This window comes from Melanostigma gelatinosum (genome assembly GCF_949748355.1).
Source record: "Melanostigma gelatinosum genome assembly, chromosome: 6".
In the NCBI taxonomy this organism is placed as follows: domain Eukaryota; kingdom Metazoa; phylum Chordata; class Actinopteri; order Perciformes; family Zoarcidae; genus Melanostigma; species Melanostigma gelatinosum.
Window position 1 is genome coordinate 9,034,544 of NC_136639.1, and position 15,887 is coordinate 9,050,430.

Sequence of the window (15,887 nt, forward strand, 5' to 3'; positions counted from 1 at the left end):
TCTTTTCTGTGAAATCCACTATTCTATTATATAATTGAGCAGTGGCATTAAACAGCCTAATTGTGTGCTTATTAATGCAATCCTTACATTCTGTTACAGCTAAAACAGGCATTAACCGCTTTTGGCAGTAGTGGCACCTGCAGCGGCAGGTTAGCTGCAGGACCACTGCTGAAAAGTAGGGCGCAGCTCTGGGAAGTGTCCCACATCCGCCAGATTTACCAGAAGCCACCGTTCCATTATCGTCCGTGTACTTATTGTAACATTGCCACATGCATTTGCTATATAATGATATATGTATTTATTTAGAATTTCTATTCAAAATCCAAACATTGTGAGCAGCAGTCACGCCATTTCTTCTTCCAGATGTGTTTCGTTCCCTCTGTTTCTCGTCGGACATATAAGGGACGGAATCCAAACAGCCACGTAGTAAAAGGCGAAGCTCGCGACAGGGTGAGCATTTATTCTCTTTTGATACACTTACTAAAATTGTCATTTTCTGATTTACTTATGGGGTTTTGTAACATACTTACGCGACAGAAGGTAATTTGTTGATTGATTAAAACATATTTGAGAAATCCCTCCTTCTGCACTCGCGCTTCTAGCGAACGTTAGCGAGTTAGCAAATGTAGCTTGACAGGTTCCGTCGTAAACACAGATAGCGCACTAGCTGCTGTCTCGCTAGCTTGTCATTAGCCGGTAGAGTTTTACTAAACCCAGTAGATACATGATGGCAATATATCAGCCTGTATCAATGACTGTCTCGTTGTTATTGCCTCTGAATTGGGGACTTAAGGGTATGAACCCGTGCTGAACTCAGCTACCGCCTGATGCTAACGTAGCAACACCGCCTTGGAGTCAATGGTTATCATCAATAGCCGAAGCATACGATGATCGTATAGCTTTAAACATGCAGACGTTTTGAATAACATCACTGTCATCGGACTTCAAGTCGACAGCTGCAGACAGTCTGCTGTTAATAAAGAAATTACCTAATGCTTCACTCTTATTAAAATCCATAAATGTAAACCGACCGGCGGGGCCTTGCCTGTTGCCAAATGTACGCAATTTGTAACCACATCATATAAATATGCATGAGAAGCAGCAGCTGCTGCTCTCACAATTAAAAGAAAGCTGAAGTGTGACAGTTGAAGGCTTGGATTTAAGCGCCTGCTGGTCGAGGCGTAACGTTATGTCTGACTCATTAACATCTTCTTACAAAGATTGAATTTAGCGTTAATCAGCTCCAACTGGACACTAGCTGATAAAAAGGCAAACGTGGGACTGTCTGTTGTATCTGTGTCAAAGTAAAGGATTTCAATGTTACTTGCTAGTTTTTCTATATTTAACGAGACACAATCTACTTAACTAATTGCCAGCTTATTAGCCCTTGACTCTAGCTTATGTTTTAATTGTTGTTACATAACATCCTTAGTGTCAGATGGAGTTACAACTTCTTCTTTGCACATCTTTTCTCTTTTAATATACACGTGACACTTTAATAATATACTTGTTTTGACGTACTTTTATTTGTTTGTTTAGCATATTTATCGTACATTTTAAATTGTGTCATAACATTATAACATAACATTTACTGTTGCAGAAGTGTTCCTGGACACTGACTCAGCTGGCCTGCCTCTGAAGAAGATGGTTTTGTGAGAGGTTCTTTCCTAAGGGGCACCAGCTAAAGTGTGACTGTGCAGTTTCCCAATGGAAATGGATGGTAACCAATCAGAAGCAGCTCAGATGGAGGCCAATGCTCATCAAGAAGAATGTCTTGTGAAATCCAAAATGGAAGGTGAAACGCACTTGAAACAACAATGGCAGGACAACACACGAAATGCAAAAGGGATAATTCATAATGGTGAGTAATGACAATGTCGTTCCCCCCCCAATCAAAGTCACAAGGATTTCAAGGGCTAGAAATCATGTTGTGTTTGGACCTGTTTATAGTATATTCCTGCAGATAGACTGCCCTTGTACTGGGATTAGCTCGTGTCCAGTGCTGCTCTCTGATCTGCAACGTTTTTCTTCTTTAGGCATATTACTGGTACCGCTTGTATTCTACAATGCATGACCTGTTTTGGTGGCTACTACAAGGCCTGAGGCTGTCTACTGCTCTGTGTTTCATTGCTATTTGATCTGATGTGTTACATAGCTGAATTTAACTCTAATAGTAATCTTAAGGCAGCCAATATGCTTATAGCTGACCATGGTTAAGGTTTAGGAGAAGAATAAACAAGTCAAATAGAAAATCACTGAAAATATATATATTTTTTGAGAAGAAAAAGGTAAAAGTCAATGCAGCTGAGACAGTTGCCAACACAAAGTTTATTTTCTCAGACTTGACATCACTACCCCTACTCACAGGAAAGACAGAACTCCCCATCACTACTGTGCTGGATCCGTTTGTGTTAATCAATGGTGTCTCCTTAAGTAGCATGTGGGAATATCTTTTCAGTTTCATAGTAGTATGAATGTTTTCTCTAAAATAGTAACTTTTGCTGCGGTGGGTGTGGTTTGATTTGTTTCACTGCGGCCTGGCAACATAAGCAAACAATCCCACAACTGTTATCAGATTTTGATCTAAATTCTGATTGGTGCACAGACATGCGTGACATTTTTCCAGCCGAGCCCTTCCTATTTCAAACCAGTGAGAAGAGCACAGACAAAACGGCACAGACAGAAAGTGTCATGTTCAATAACCAAAATGTACGTGTTCTTGTTTGACCTAATTGCCCACAGTATGTGCAGTATGTGGCTGATAAAGAAAAAACGTTGTCAGGGCCTTTACGTATGTTTGTCTTACAAGATGAGCCCTAATTGTGCACCACATGCTGCATTGTTTCCAGCCACCCTTTTGATTTAAGCTATTGTAGTTTGATAGAGTTGCCCAGCCAGTTTGCCAGGTTGAATACCTTTCCCCTTTGCAGTATAGTGCACAAGAACTTATCATGACTAATCGTCAAATTCCCTGGGGCTTCTCTTGCTTCTCTTTTAGGTTCTGTCAGTTCAGATGCGATGCCAAATGGAAATGGGCTGGCTGCGGGGAACACCCATGTAAATGGGTCCCTGCCTCTGGCAGCCCCTCCCCAGAGCACCAGCTCCCCAGTCAACTCCCAGATCCAAGAGCCCTCCCCAGGTTTGGCTGCTTTTCCACCCATGATGCTAGAGAAGTCTGAGGGGGCTAGTGCTGAGTTCACGGTTCACACGGGTGATTCATTGCAGTCGCTCAGACTCAGTATGCCTATGCAGGAGACTGAATTGTGTAAGCATACACTTATGTGGAGTGAATGCCCCCTCTAAACCCCCCTGTATTTTAACCTCAGTTTGCTGTGGGATGTTTGGCTTTTTTGGTTTATGTGCACATCCATTTTAACTTCTTTTTCTGTGTGTTACCTGAACAGAATGAGTCTGGCCCATTTCCGCAACTTGCATAGATTGCATTTGATTGTTTAATTAGAATTTGGTGTGGGTGCTTCATTTGCAACACTATTTGGACTAATGGCTGCGTTTTGGAACTAATCCCTCTTGTATGTCATCTCTTTGGAGGTATTTTAAAGTCATGCACAGTCACCTTGTTTGCCTTTTAAGGCTTTGCACAAACTGGTAATTTGGTTTGGATGCACATTATATCTCCCACACAGAATATATGTAGCAGCACATGAAGAATCCTGGCGCATCTCTTTTGAATCGAATGGACAATCTATTTAATGCATGTATAGACAGTCATTTAACTCATTGCAATATTGGCATTATTTGCTGCATAGCTGTTGCAGTCATGAATGAAATTAAGTTTTAATAGTCACATACACTAATCAAGCAAATGGAGACAGTGGTGCAGCATGGGGCACCCTTTAAATATATGGATGTAACATGTAGTCTAACACCCATACTGTCACCTGCTCTAAAAGGCTGCAGTAGCTGGCTGATAAATGGGAGAATGTCGCAGTGCAGTTTGTGACTTACTAGTTTCTGCGCCATGGATTAACATAGTAAACTCGAATTTGAATAATTTGTTTACTATTGCCGTGTGAGTGGGGACAGGATTCTCTGCCTTTACAACCAACATTATACAGGTATTTACTTGGAATCAACATGAGCGACATACAGCTCATTGCTAGGATTAAAACCCGTACAGTCATAAAACCACGTCTTGTGTAAATAAAGAGCTGTAGTGTAGATATGCAGTGGTTTTTTTTGGGCCTTACATGCTTTCATTTTAGCCAACCAGAAGCCTTCATTGGAGATGGAGAACGAGGAGAAGAGTCGCCTGGATGCTCGTCGGCGTCTGGAAGAGCAACTCAAACAGTACAGAGTTCAGAGACATAAGGAGAGGGTGAGTTAATGGTGTAGCTGTCAGGTTATGGACAGCAACAGCTCTTCTTCTAGTTCCCCTCGAGGTCCTAATGTTTGCAAAACCAGTTTGGGCAGCTTCAGCATTATGTCAACATGAAATTTCTACCATTAGACAACTCTCTATGTTTGAGGCAACTTGTGCGTGTGGGCTCATTCTCAGCTGATGTTGGTTGCTAAACATGCTATTTTCTTGGAAAATGTAACTCAGAAGATCAACAGTTTAAGAGGTGTAGAGGCCACAGCATTTCACTTTCGCTCCATTCTTTATAGTTTCTGTCATTGCTATTTCTAATTTAATATGTATACGGTGTGTTTTCAAGCTGTGTCAGATTTGATCAGGATGGAAGAAGTACCATGGTTCATGTCTTTTCATTGCTAGTCTCACCGCACCACCCCCAAGAGCAGGCCATTCAGCACCCTGGATCCAGAGCTCATGCTGCATCCCGAGGATCTGCCCAGGGCCAACACTCTTGCCATGACCACGGAGTATTCCTTCCTGAGGACCACTGTCCCCCGTGGTCCCAAACTGGGTAGCTTGGGAATTCCCCCCAGAGAGAAAAAGTCCAGATCCCCCCGCCCGAACAAGATCCACTCCTTGGCTGACTACCAGTCTCCTGAGAATGATGGTACAGGTGGTGGAGGAGGTGGTGGAGTTAGAGCAGCAGACAACACCATGAGCTCCCACCAGTCCACCATGAGCTCAGTATCCACTTTGTCTGAGGTCAGTGTGATGTCGGAGGGCAGCACCTGTGAGACTGGTGCTTCGCTCCAAGTTGGGGACAATGAGTCAGAAATGGACGGCAGTGAATCAGGAACGAGGCCAGGGAACAACGGCAACGACAGCGACAGCTCGTCTTACAGCAGCGCGTCTACCAGGGGGACGTTCGGGCTCCTCTCCGCAGCAGTGGAAAGGCAGCGGGGGCCCTACAAGGTGGAGGGGAGGGAGATTGCCGCTGAGGCCATGGGTCACTTCCCCTCCCTGCAGGAGGTGCTGCAGGCAGCCAGTGAAGAGCAGCACCTGCTTGGGCTCGAGCTGGAGCACGAGAGAGAAGCGAATGGGGAGCCTCGAAGCCGCAGAGACAGTTTCTCCAGCAGGTATTTGTCAACATCGGATAGGGAAGGAATAAAAAAATTATTACAATTGACAATTTTTGGCATTAATGTTTTGTTAACAGACAAATTAAACCAGTATTACTGTTCTCACATTGATTGCTGGAACTGACGCATTTGGCATTTTAGGTTGTTGCTGTAGATTACTTAAAACAATGAATTGATTTTGTGAATTATTAACTATTTGTCAGTCAATTATTTTCCTAATAATTGAAACACTCATATTGTTGACATGTCTTGCAGTGTTTCTTTGGAGAGTTCAGTGATGGGCCATGATGATATGCTGCAGGTTTTGAAAGAGAAAATGAGACTGGAGGGTCAGCTAGAATCTTTGTCTTCTGAGGCCAATCAGGTAATATAACATTGTTTCCGTTAGTTGTGTTTGCATAAACAGTGGTAATTAGAAATCTGCTAACATCGTAATATGTGGTTTACCATGTTCAACTTCGCCTGCTAATGACTGCCAGTTCATGCATCACAGCCTCCAAACATATTAAATTTAGCTTTATGGCTGTTAATTTACCCGCTCAGGTGACTCTATACTGGAAACCAAGAACAATTGGGCTTAAGAGCTGACCTCACTGTCATTTTCTCCAGGCTCTCAAAGAGAAGACAGAGCTTCAGGCCCAGCTCGCTACAGTGAATGCTCAGCTGAACGCTCAGAAGGAGGAGGCTCAGGTCAGCCAGGGGAAGCAGAGCGCCCTCACTAAAGAGGTCGGCACACTGCGGAAAAACTGCAACCAGCTAGAAAAAGCCATGGTGGAGCTCCAGGGCAGTCTGGAGGGCAAGAATGCCAGTCTGACTTCTCTGAGCAATGACCTGAAGGTGGCTGAAGACCAGTACAAAAGGCTGATGGGGAAGGTGGAGGAGATGCAAAGCTCTGTAACCTCTAGAGACAATACAGGTGTGTGACGGAGACCCAGAAAACTGAGTGTAACAGTAAACGAACCACATCTTTAATTGTGCTTTGACTTAATGAACCACTGGTTTGCATATCCAAACTCATGATTAAAACGTATGTTTTTCGGTGTTGGACTTTTGCAGTCCAAGAGTTACGACAACAGTTGGGTGGTCTTCAGAGCCAGCTTCAACAGGTCCAGCTGGAGCGCAGCACCCTTCAGAGCCGAATGAAGACTTCCCAGGCTGAAATCGATTCCCTTCAGCAGCTCAGACAGTGGTACCAGCAGCAGCTAGCTTTGGCGCAGGGGGCCAGAGTACGACTGCAAAGCGAAATGGCCAACATGCAGGTGTGGTTGATGCTCATGCAGCTGGTTTTTCATCATTGCTCGACATTTGTCAGAATTGACGTGACACTTCTGTTCTGTTTTTATCTCTCCCAGGCTGGACAGATGACTCAGATTGGTGTTGTGGAACATTTGAAGCTGGACAATGTGACTCTGTCCCACCAACTCACAGAGACCCAACACCGCTCTATCAAAGATAAAGAGCGCATCGCTGTTCAGCTGCAGGGCATTGAGGTATACTCTCCAACATAACTCATACATTAAGGTCATCATTCAGTCAAGGACCTTAGATAAAAGCAGGCTTTTCTAAATGACCACAACTAACATGTTATTTTTTTGTTTTTTTAAATCTGTGTAGCATATTGTTTAAAAACGTTTACTGTCTGTGACTTAGGCTGACATGCTGACCCAGGAAGCTGCTTATAAGCAGATCCAGGATGCAAAGAACATGGTGGAAGATGATCTGCAGCACAGACTGGAGGAGTTTGAGGATGAACGAGAACGCTTAATTAAATTGGCCAACACAGCCAGCGCCCTGGAAAGGGAACTAGAGCAGGTAGTCAAGGCATTTGTTTCCCACCTTGTATGTTCAGTAAAATGTGTATTGTATTCTGCTCTAAACTGCCTTTCACACTCAATCTCTCTTAGGCAAAGTTGATCCTTTCCCAGAAGGACATGCAGCTGCAGTCACTCCAGAAAGAGCATCTGGAGCTGATGCGCCAGCTGACCATCACTCAGGACAACCTGCAAACCAAAGAGTTGTCCATCAACCACCTAGAAGCCCGATACCTGGAGCTGGAGGCCCAGCTGGCTGAGCTGCAGACAGACGGCAGCGCCAAGGACGACAACATCCAGTACCTCCAGAACGAGAAGATTGTCCTGGAGGTAGCGCTGCAGGCAGCCCGGGCCGACAAGAGACAACTTGACGAGGGCGCTGAACGGCTCGGAGAGGATGTTCTGGTGGCTTCAGATATCTTGGATCAGCTCAGACAGGAAGTCCAGATCAAAGCCAATCAGGTATGATACAGGTGGGAGGGGAAAAAATTGAAACGGCAAGAGGAAACTTAAAATACTGTCATTGAAGGTGTATGTTTTCCATTTGGCTTAAGCTGTAAAATTCAAGAATTTAAACATAGTTCAAGTAGCTTTTGAATCCATTTTTTTGGGGGGGGGGGGGGGTTACCCCTCCATCAGCGTGTAGAGAATAATGAAAGGCCTTTGCTTTGTTACAGATTGAAACGCTTAAACAAGAAAATAGTTCCCTGAAGAGACAAGCTCAGAAACTGAAGGAGCAGTTCCAACAACAGAAGGTAATTCATCCTCCTCGCTCTCACAGTACGTGACGCAATGTAAAGCTCTCTCTCACTCGGTAACGTTTTCAGAAGCCTGTGTGGACTTGACAAACATTTATTATTTTTATTACATTTATTTATAAATAAAATCTCCCAGCTGACTAAGGTTGATGCTGATGTTGTCGCGGGAGGATGTATTGTAGAGCCGGATGGCTGTCATCTCAGAGAGTGCTGGTTGACACGGCTCAGTGGATTGAGCAGGGGTGGGTGTTACTCATTCTACATTGACAGGGTGTCAAAAAGAGGGTGGTGTTCAATGACAGAAATATGAATTGTATTGAATTTCTTTCAAGACTTGAGCTTTTGTAGACCCATCAGGCTCGAGCATTAACATTCATCTTGGTCCACCAAAATGTACTGGGGTATGCTAAACAGTTTACCTCTAGTGCTAAAGAAGAAACATCTGGCTGCATTATCAACAAACTAATATGTGTCTTCACTGCATCTGAAGTAACTATGTTGATGGAAAATCAGCGACGTGTGAGGTACACGGCTGTAGCACGACTGATTAACTACTTGTTAAAGGTGTACAGGATAGTGGGAAGCAAGTAAGCCTGGAGAATATGTTCGAACTTCTTTTTTTGTTTTGTTGCTATAACCATGTGAGAAGTATCTCACTCAAGCGTAGAGATGGTGCAGTGTGGGATTCAAACACTGCAGCCCTCTCTCTTGCACTGTATCTACAGTATGCTGTGAGAAGCATTTTGCCTGCTGCCTCTGAGAGTCGAGACAAATATGAGGAGCGCTCCTTGAAAGAAGAGAATACTCCCTTCATTGATTAGATCCATGGTTATTGACTCAACAGGTGATGGTGGAGGCCTACCGCCGGGACGCCAGCTCCAAAGACCAGTTGATCAGTGAGCTCAAGTCCACCAAAAAGCGCCTGTTGGCGGAGGTGAAGGACCTGAAGCAGGAGCTGCTGAGCGCTCAGGGGGAGAAGCAGAATGCAGAGCTGGAGCAGGCCCGGCTTGCGAAGGAGGTGGAGAGAGTCCAGGAGCAGATGAACAACATGGAGGCCCATCTGCAAGTCATTCAGAGTGAAAGGGATCAGCTAGAAACCCAGATCCAGGTAAATATAAACATTTGTATTTGTTCAATATTTCTAATTTACTTCACAAAGTACTTTAACAATAAAAGTAAATGTCTATGTTTTGGGTGATGTGTAAATAAACAGTTTGTTGTCAACAGGTATCGTGTGAATCCTATTGTAATGTGAAGGATCCTGTTTTTCTCCCAATCCAGTCTTTACAGTTTGATCAGAGTCAACTAGCAGCAGTCGCAGAAGAGAACGAAGGTCTGAGGAAGCAGGTGGAGCAATTGGAGGGAGAAGCCAAAAAGTGAGTCATCTGCTGCATAGAGATACGGAACGCTGAAATAACTCCCACAGTGATGATTTGGGCCGTGGCGCATGTCTCTGTTAAGTGCTATTTATAAATAGAAGTAAATGCTTTTTATAAAGTCCTTATGCAATTCCTGATCCTTTGACATGTGGTTTTAAAATGACATCCATCCGCTTCATTACGCTCCGTTTGTGTGCCATCTATATCTGTAAAATAAATGTGATATTTAAAGATGTATCCGTCTGCACATCACTTGTGTTCATATGCGTGTATGGTCTGCTGTCAGAACAACCTGATTTCCTCATGGACATTTTTGACTTGATTTCTTATCTGCATCTGATAGGGCCATCACAGAGCAGAAGGTGCGTGTGAAGCGACTGGGGACCGATCTGACCAGTGCTCAGAAGGAGATGAAGGCCAAGCACAAAGCCTACGAGAACGCTGTGGGCATCCTGAGTAGGAGGCTCCAGGAGGCTCTGACTGACAAGGAGACAGCCGAGGCAGAGCTGGTCAAACTCAAGGCCCAGGTGTCTGATGGGGGAAACAGCCAGGCCTTACAGGTACTGTATACATCTGCCAGACCTTCTACAGTTACTTGAAAAACTCCCAGCTACTACATTTGTAAGTAGATCATTCTACAGAGTCCGAGCTCTCATCCATTTACGGTCCTTCGGAAATGAAATTAGGTTACAGTATCTGTGTGACTCTTCTTACCATTTCACAAACATTAGGAAGCCTAAGGTAGTTGGGATACAAGGTCTATAAAACCTGCTTTTCCTGCTGGCAGTTAGCTGGCTGTACTATAGTGCTTGACTAAAGTCTTTTTTTCACAGAAACAAAGACACCATTTAAAAAAAATCCATCTACCCTGATCCTCAACTCACATATTGCAAACATGAAGCTATTTGTATTTTCATTGTGAATAATCCTGCACCTGCAACACATTGAAATACAGTGTTTTTATTTGCCATCCAGGACAAGATTAAGAGTCTGCAGACTGAGCTACAGGCTGTGGCAAACAGCAAGTCTATGCTGGAGAAGGAGCTGCAGGAAGTGATCAACCTCACCTCCACAGAGCTGGAGGAGTACCAGGAGAAGGTCATGGAGCTTGAGGATGAGGTGAACTTTGTGTTGATATGTTCAGGTTTTTTAACAGAACTGCTCCATATATCTAATGGGATACTTTTTCCCTTAATGATGTCGATCACAACCCTGTGTGAGCAGGATGTTTACACTTGTCTTGTCACTCAATTCATGTTACTTTGTATTAATGACATGAATTGATTTCACAGCTTCAAGAGTCCCGATGCTTCAAGAAGCGGATACGGAAGTTAGAAGACGCCAACAAGAAGCTAGCACTGGAGCTTGAACATGAAAAAGGGAAATTGGCGGGATTGGCACAGTCTCACAATACACTGCGGGAGCATTCCAACATTTTGGAGTCTGCCTTAGCTAAGAGAGAGGCAGATCTCGTCCAGCTCAACTTACAGGTGAAAAATCTTATAATGTTGATGTGTTTTTTTCTTACTTTATTGTAAAGTCTTGTGGTACCTGTATGCCGAAATACAACGAAAACATGCTTTTTAATTCGTTTTAAGAAAACGTTGTTTTCCCATTCATCCTGTTTACAGGTTCAAGCTGTTCTGAAGCGTAAAGAGGAGGAGGACCAGCAGATGAAGCAGGTGGTTCAAACGCTTCAGCTTGCCCTGGAAAAAGAGAGAACCAAAGTCAATGACCTGAAAGAACAGGTAGGAGCTCTAAGGATGCAGTATGTTCTCCTTTTTAATTGAAATGCCGACTGCACATCATTTTCATTTTGCCTTTCAAATGATTCCAAAGGGCCTGTAATTTGAATATATTTGGGCATAATTTGCGTGGCACAAGGCACAATAAGAAGCCTTTTAGAAATATAAAAGTTAGAAAGCGGAATTGTGACGCGTAAGTCCATAGCTTTTCTGGGGCATTTGGCTCTCCTGGGGTCTTTCGGGTAGTACTAATGCGATGTGTCCTTTAGGTGGCAGCAACAAAGGCTGAGGCGGCCCACAATAGACGGCACTACAGGGCAGCTATGCTGGAGCTGTCAGAAATCAAAAAGGACCTGCAGGCCAAAGTGGACCTGGTCAAAGCTCTGCAGAGTGAATCCCACAAACTACAGTATGTGCATTTGCCTGATTTAAAGAATGCAGTGACTTTTGGCAAATTGCTTTTGTATCAATATATTAGATCTTGTCACTCATTTGTCATTGAATGTGTCTTGCTCTGCAGAGCTCAGGATGAGCAGCATGCTCAGGAGGTTTCCAGGTTCCAAGAGGAGCTGACTGAGGCCCATTCACAGCTCCAGATCCTCCAGAAACAACTGGACGAGGAACTGGCCAAGCAGCCCCTCACTAACCAAGAGGTGAGAGGCCGACTGACACTGAACGATTTTGCTGATGAGGACTGTTATTTAAAATGTTGACAAAGTGAATGCTATGGGCACCATGCTTTATGTTTTATCATATTTATTTTATTATGCTTTTTTGTGTTTTCAGCCAGAATTGATTATCATACAACATTTTGACCATGTAGTCTTTCATCATTGTCCTGGGAGAAGAACTTTCATTGACACTGATGTCTTAACATTGAATGCTCGTTCAGGTAGAGGACCTGAAGTGGGAGGTGGAGCAAAGGCAGAGGGAGATCGAGGCTCAGAAGCAGCAGCTGGAGTTGATGGAGCAGTGTCAGCACAGGGAGCTCGACAACTTACAGAGAGCTCTGCAGGCAAGTATTCTCTTTCCACTTGTGAAAGATGGAAAAGTGCTACCTAATTTGATGTTTAAAATAAATACATTGTTTCTTTATTTACAATTGCACCAAATCATTTTTACTAAAGATGATTCTCTGTCTCAGATCATCAAAGTGGAGCTGGAGTCGGTGCAGGATGAGCTGAGTGGCACCAGGAAGGACAAGTTTATGCTGCAGGCCAAAGTGGGAGAGCTGAGGAACAGCATGAAGACGGTCCTTTTGCAGAACCAGCAACTAAAACAGGACCTCAAACAGAGTCGTCTAAGGAAGGTAAGGCATGCATTACAAAGCTTTAAACTCAAATGTTGCAAGTATAATTCCAAATAAGAAATGCTTGCTGAAGATTACAGACTAAATACATCCCTGAAATTATGTTTTTTGTTTTTTTTGGAGCAGCAGCGTATGGAGCTTAAGAGTGAGGGGAACCCATCCAACCCAGTAACACCAGTTAAGATTCCAGACTGCCCAGTGCCTGCCTCCCTATTGGATGAGTTGCTGAAACCATCAACTTCTGTCAACAAAGAGCCCCTCAACAACCTGCACAACTGTCTACGGCAACTCAAGTAAGCCTCTTGTTCTGACCAAATGACTTTGTTAAAGGAGCTGTATTTAATATTCTGAACATTAATATTGCAGCAAATGTAAAGATAGTGGAGTCATTTCTACCTGAGCAGAGATTGAAGTCTCTCTACCTCTGTGCGTCTTATTATCCGAGCTTCTCCTTGTTTTGTTGACATATATGTGCCGGCCATGAAAGCTTTTAGTTCGTGTGAGCGTGTCCCACTCGTTAGCTCCCGATCGAGTTTTGTTGTGTAGTGCTTAGCAGCTATTTAAATGCAAGAATATATGTCATGTTTTTCTGTTCTCAGGGAGGAGATGGACAGCCTCCAAAGGCAGATGGAGGAACACACAGTAACAGTACATGAGTCAATGAGCTCATGGACAAACACAGAGGAGGGACCGGCTCAACTGGAGCTTGAAAACAACATCTCCGAATCGTCAGCGCCGCTAAACAATATGGTTGTTGAAAATAACAACGAAGCAGAACAGCAGCAGTCATAATAAAATAACTTTTCTCAGGCCATAAGAGGGAGAGTGGAGTTTTATCCACAAAGGCACTTTTCAGCCCCTTATTCCCTTTGTCTTTCCTTAACAATTGCAGCCAACATTTGGCATTCTCCCATCAGCACAGACGTGCTGTTTCAGAGTAATACTTTGTATGCCATTGCTTTATTCTTTCCTCTTTATTTGACAGGTGTTTGTATTTTTGTTATGCTATTGTCACATTTATTTATTTAGAGTGAAGTAATCATAACTTATCTGACAGCCTCTCCAAGAGGATCTCCCATCTCAAGTTGTGTTATCATAGATACAGATATGCTCTAGTACGGACTGTTCAACTAATCTTACAGGCAAGTTTTCCCCTCTTGAGTCGGCAGTTCTTCCTCAATGTATTTAGTCATCATCCTCCTCGCAATATAAAATCAGTGGCTTTGTATGCTGCTTAATGATGGTTGACATTATTTCAAAAAGTGTTATGATGACAGAAACAAACCATTAGTCTGTCACCAGACTGGCTAAGAACTGTTCTTCCATTTCTTTGTGCCTGTGTACGAGAGCAGTTATTCATCTATGATTTAACTGATGTGGTTACTCATCCACATTTCTGAGCAGTTGATGAAACACCATCAATCCTTTTCATAATGTTAAAAGTCATGCGCAATTGTGGTCAGTTTTTTTTTTTTGGTATTTCCTCTCGTTAAAATGCAGTGTTTTACACATTTGTTGTAACCATATCACATTGGGTTCCTAAACTTAAAAACGGTTACCTTAATCTCAGTTATATATGGAGGTGTTTTGTCTCGCATGGACTGCAGTAATTTGTATGCAAAAAAGCCTTAAGCAATCTTTAATATGCTGTAAAGGACTAAGTTGGTTTGAATGAGCATATTTCTGCTGAGGGTGTGTAATATGTTATATTGTATGTGTGCAAATCTGTACTGAATGGTTTATTGTAAAATATGTGGGTCATATCAACAGAGAAAGAAAGTTGTACGATGAAGCAGAAATGTTACTACCGGTACTTCTAATAGCAGGTGCAATCAGATGTGTTAATTTTCTGTTACATTTGGTAAAAAATATGAAATTGTTATACTTGTTTTATGGCTGTTTCATGGATATGGGGATAAGTTAATTGTTTCTAGAGGTTAATATATAAATTTACTTTTTGTATGATTGTTTAATAGTGTAACAAAGATGAAGTACAAAATATCAAAAGCAAACCATAAATCAAAGCCGATAGTAATTCTAGTCCAGCTGTACTAAAATGTCGGTGTAGAGGGGCGATTGGATGGTACAGTGTAGCTTTCTGCAAACAACCGTACAGCTGCTGTGTCAGTCAGTGTTCATTCCCACATTAAAAACTGTTATTTAAACACCATTGTATGCTTATGAATTTCCAAAGGGACAACACATATTTTGAGGAGGATGCTTACTGAGGCAAATAACAAATGTATTGATATCCTGTGTTCTGAATTTGTGTGGGGACTATCGTCCTAACTACCTTTCACTGTAATGTTGGGTAGTATTTAATAACGTTTGCTCTACGACACGTGCGCTCGTATTGCTGTATCTGCTATTTCTTTCAAAGATTGAAATTGATTCATTCCTATGTTTTAACATTTGTGTTGGGAGATGTGATTGTATTCATCATAAAATTGCACTATTCATCTGTCGTTATAGTTTCTTCTCATTCATTATAGGCCGTCTACAACAACTTCTTAAATATGTCCCAAATTCTATGTAATTTCCCTCACGTTGAAGTCGTTATTTTTAATCAGGCACTGTTAGACGGAACCGGGGTCCTCGCCCTCTGCATTTTGAAACCGTCGCGGTGAAGAAGACATCTAGCAACAGTAGCCGGAGAGAGAGAGGAGGAGGTGGGCATGGCACTATTAAAATGACATGTTCAACTAGCAGTGCTTTGCGGTTGATGATTGTTTAAGGTTATGTGTTTAGCAAGAATACAGTAACGACATAGTGTATGCTATCGCTAACCAGTGGCATGGGTGATTAGCTTCTCGCCTTGCTAACTGGCTAATGGCTGTTAGCATGTTTGTCAAACTCAGCTTCCTAGAGCGGATTGTACAGCTAACGAACGTCGCCCAAATTTGCTTTACTTGCAACTTTTAACTGACAAAGATCTATTTTGGTAAATTAGGTTTTTGGATGAACATCTGGAGAATCGCCAGTTGGCTTGCCTCATACATGCCTGAACCAAGTTGGCCTGCATGGGGATTGTGCCAACGAGTGTTCTTTAGTATTGCGTTTATACCAGCACTACATTTCCACCTATTTGTTATTTCGTTAATTTAAAATAGGTGGATTTGTTATTGACCAGAATAACCTAGGTTTGCTAGGTTATCGTTTCCTTGGATTAGTCACTCACGTCTGCACTCGGAGAGTATGATGCTACATTCAAGCCTTCGGGGGAAAATCGTAAATTTAAGAGACATCCTGGAAATACAATTAATAGCAGCTTTCTGATGTTCCTTTTATAATTGGGCAGCGAATATCTCAGATATCCATTTCCATTACGCAATGCTTGTTACTATCAGGCATATTATAATTGCATGAGATTGTAGGGAAGTAGGGTATTAAGATAACTCTGTTTTGTGAGAATAAAATACATTGTTATGGCA

General features: G+C 42.7%; 1 protein-coding gene across 2 annotated transcripts; it reads left to right on the top strand.

Annotated features, from left to right (window-relative positions):
* The first annotated feature begins 316 nt into the window (after positions 1-316).
* On the top strand, positions 317-14,909 carry golga3 (golgin A3). 2 transcript variants are annotated; one of them, XM_079270917.1, is made up of 24 exons: positions 317-450; positions 1,601-1,861; positions 2,999-3,265; positions 4,224-4,336; positions 4,736-5,451; positions 5,710-5,818; positions 6,064-6,370; positions 6,511-6,713; positions 6,807-6,944; positions 7,105-7,266; positions 7,359-7,727; positions 7,943-8,020; positions 8,868-9,131; positions 9,305-9,399; positions 9,746-9,962; positions 10,378-10,521; positions 10,695-10,892; positions 11,034-11,150; positions 11,417-11,556; positions 11,668-11,800; positions 12,040-12,162; positions 12,292-12,456; positions 12,583-12,749; positions 13,056-14,909. In XM_079270917.1, exons 2-24 carry the CDS (start codon positions 1,708-1,710, stop codon positions 13,246-13,248), a joined length of 4,572 nt encoding a protein of 1,523 aa, XP_079127043.1. In that variant the 5' UTR covers positions 317-450; positions 1,601-1,707; the 3' UTR covers positions 13,249-14,909. The 2 variants fall into 2 exon arrangements, with proteins under 2 accessions (XP_079127043.1, XP_079127044.1); XM_079270918.1 differs by having other exon boundaries at positions 2,999-3,139.
* Positions 14,910-15,887: the final 978 nt, after the last annotated feature.

Excerpts from the sequence above, each read along its gene's own strand:
- golga3 (XM_079270917.1), top strand. The coding sequence starts at position 1,708 with ATGGAAATGGATGGTAACCAATCAGAAGCAGCTCAGATGGAGGCCAAT. Across the intron at positions 6,714-6,806 it reads GCGAAATGGCCAACATGCAG|GCTGGACAGATGACTCAGAT; the intron begins GTGTGGTTGATG and ends TATCTCTCCCAG. Across the intron at positions 9,132-9,304 it reads AGCTAGAAACCCAGATCCAG|TCTTTACAGTTTGATCAGAG; the intron begins GTAAATATAAAC and ends CTCCCAATCCAG.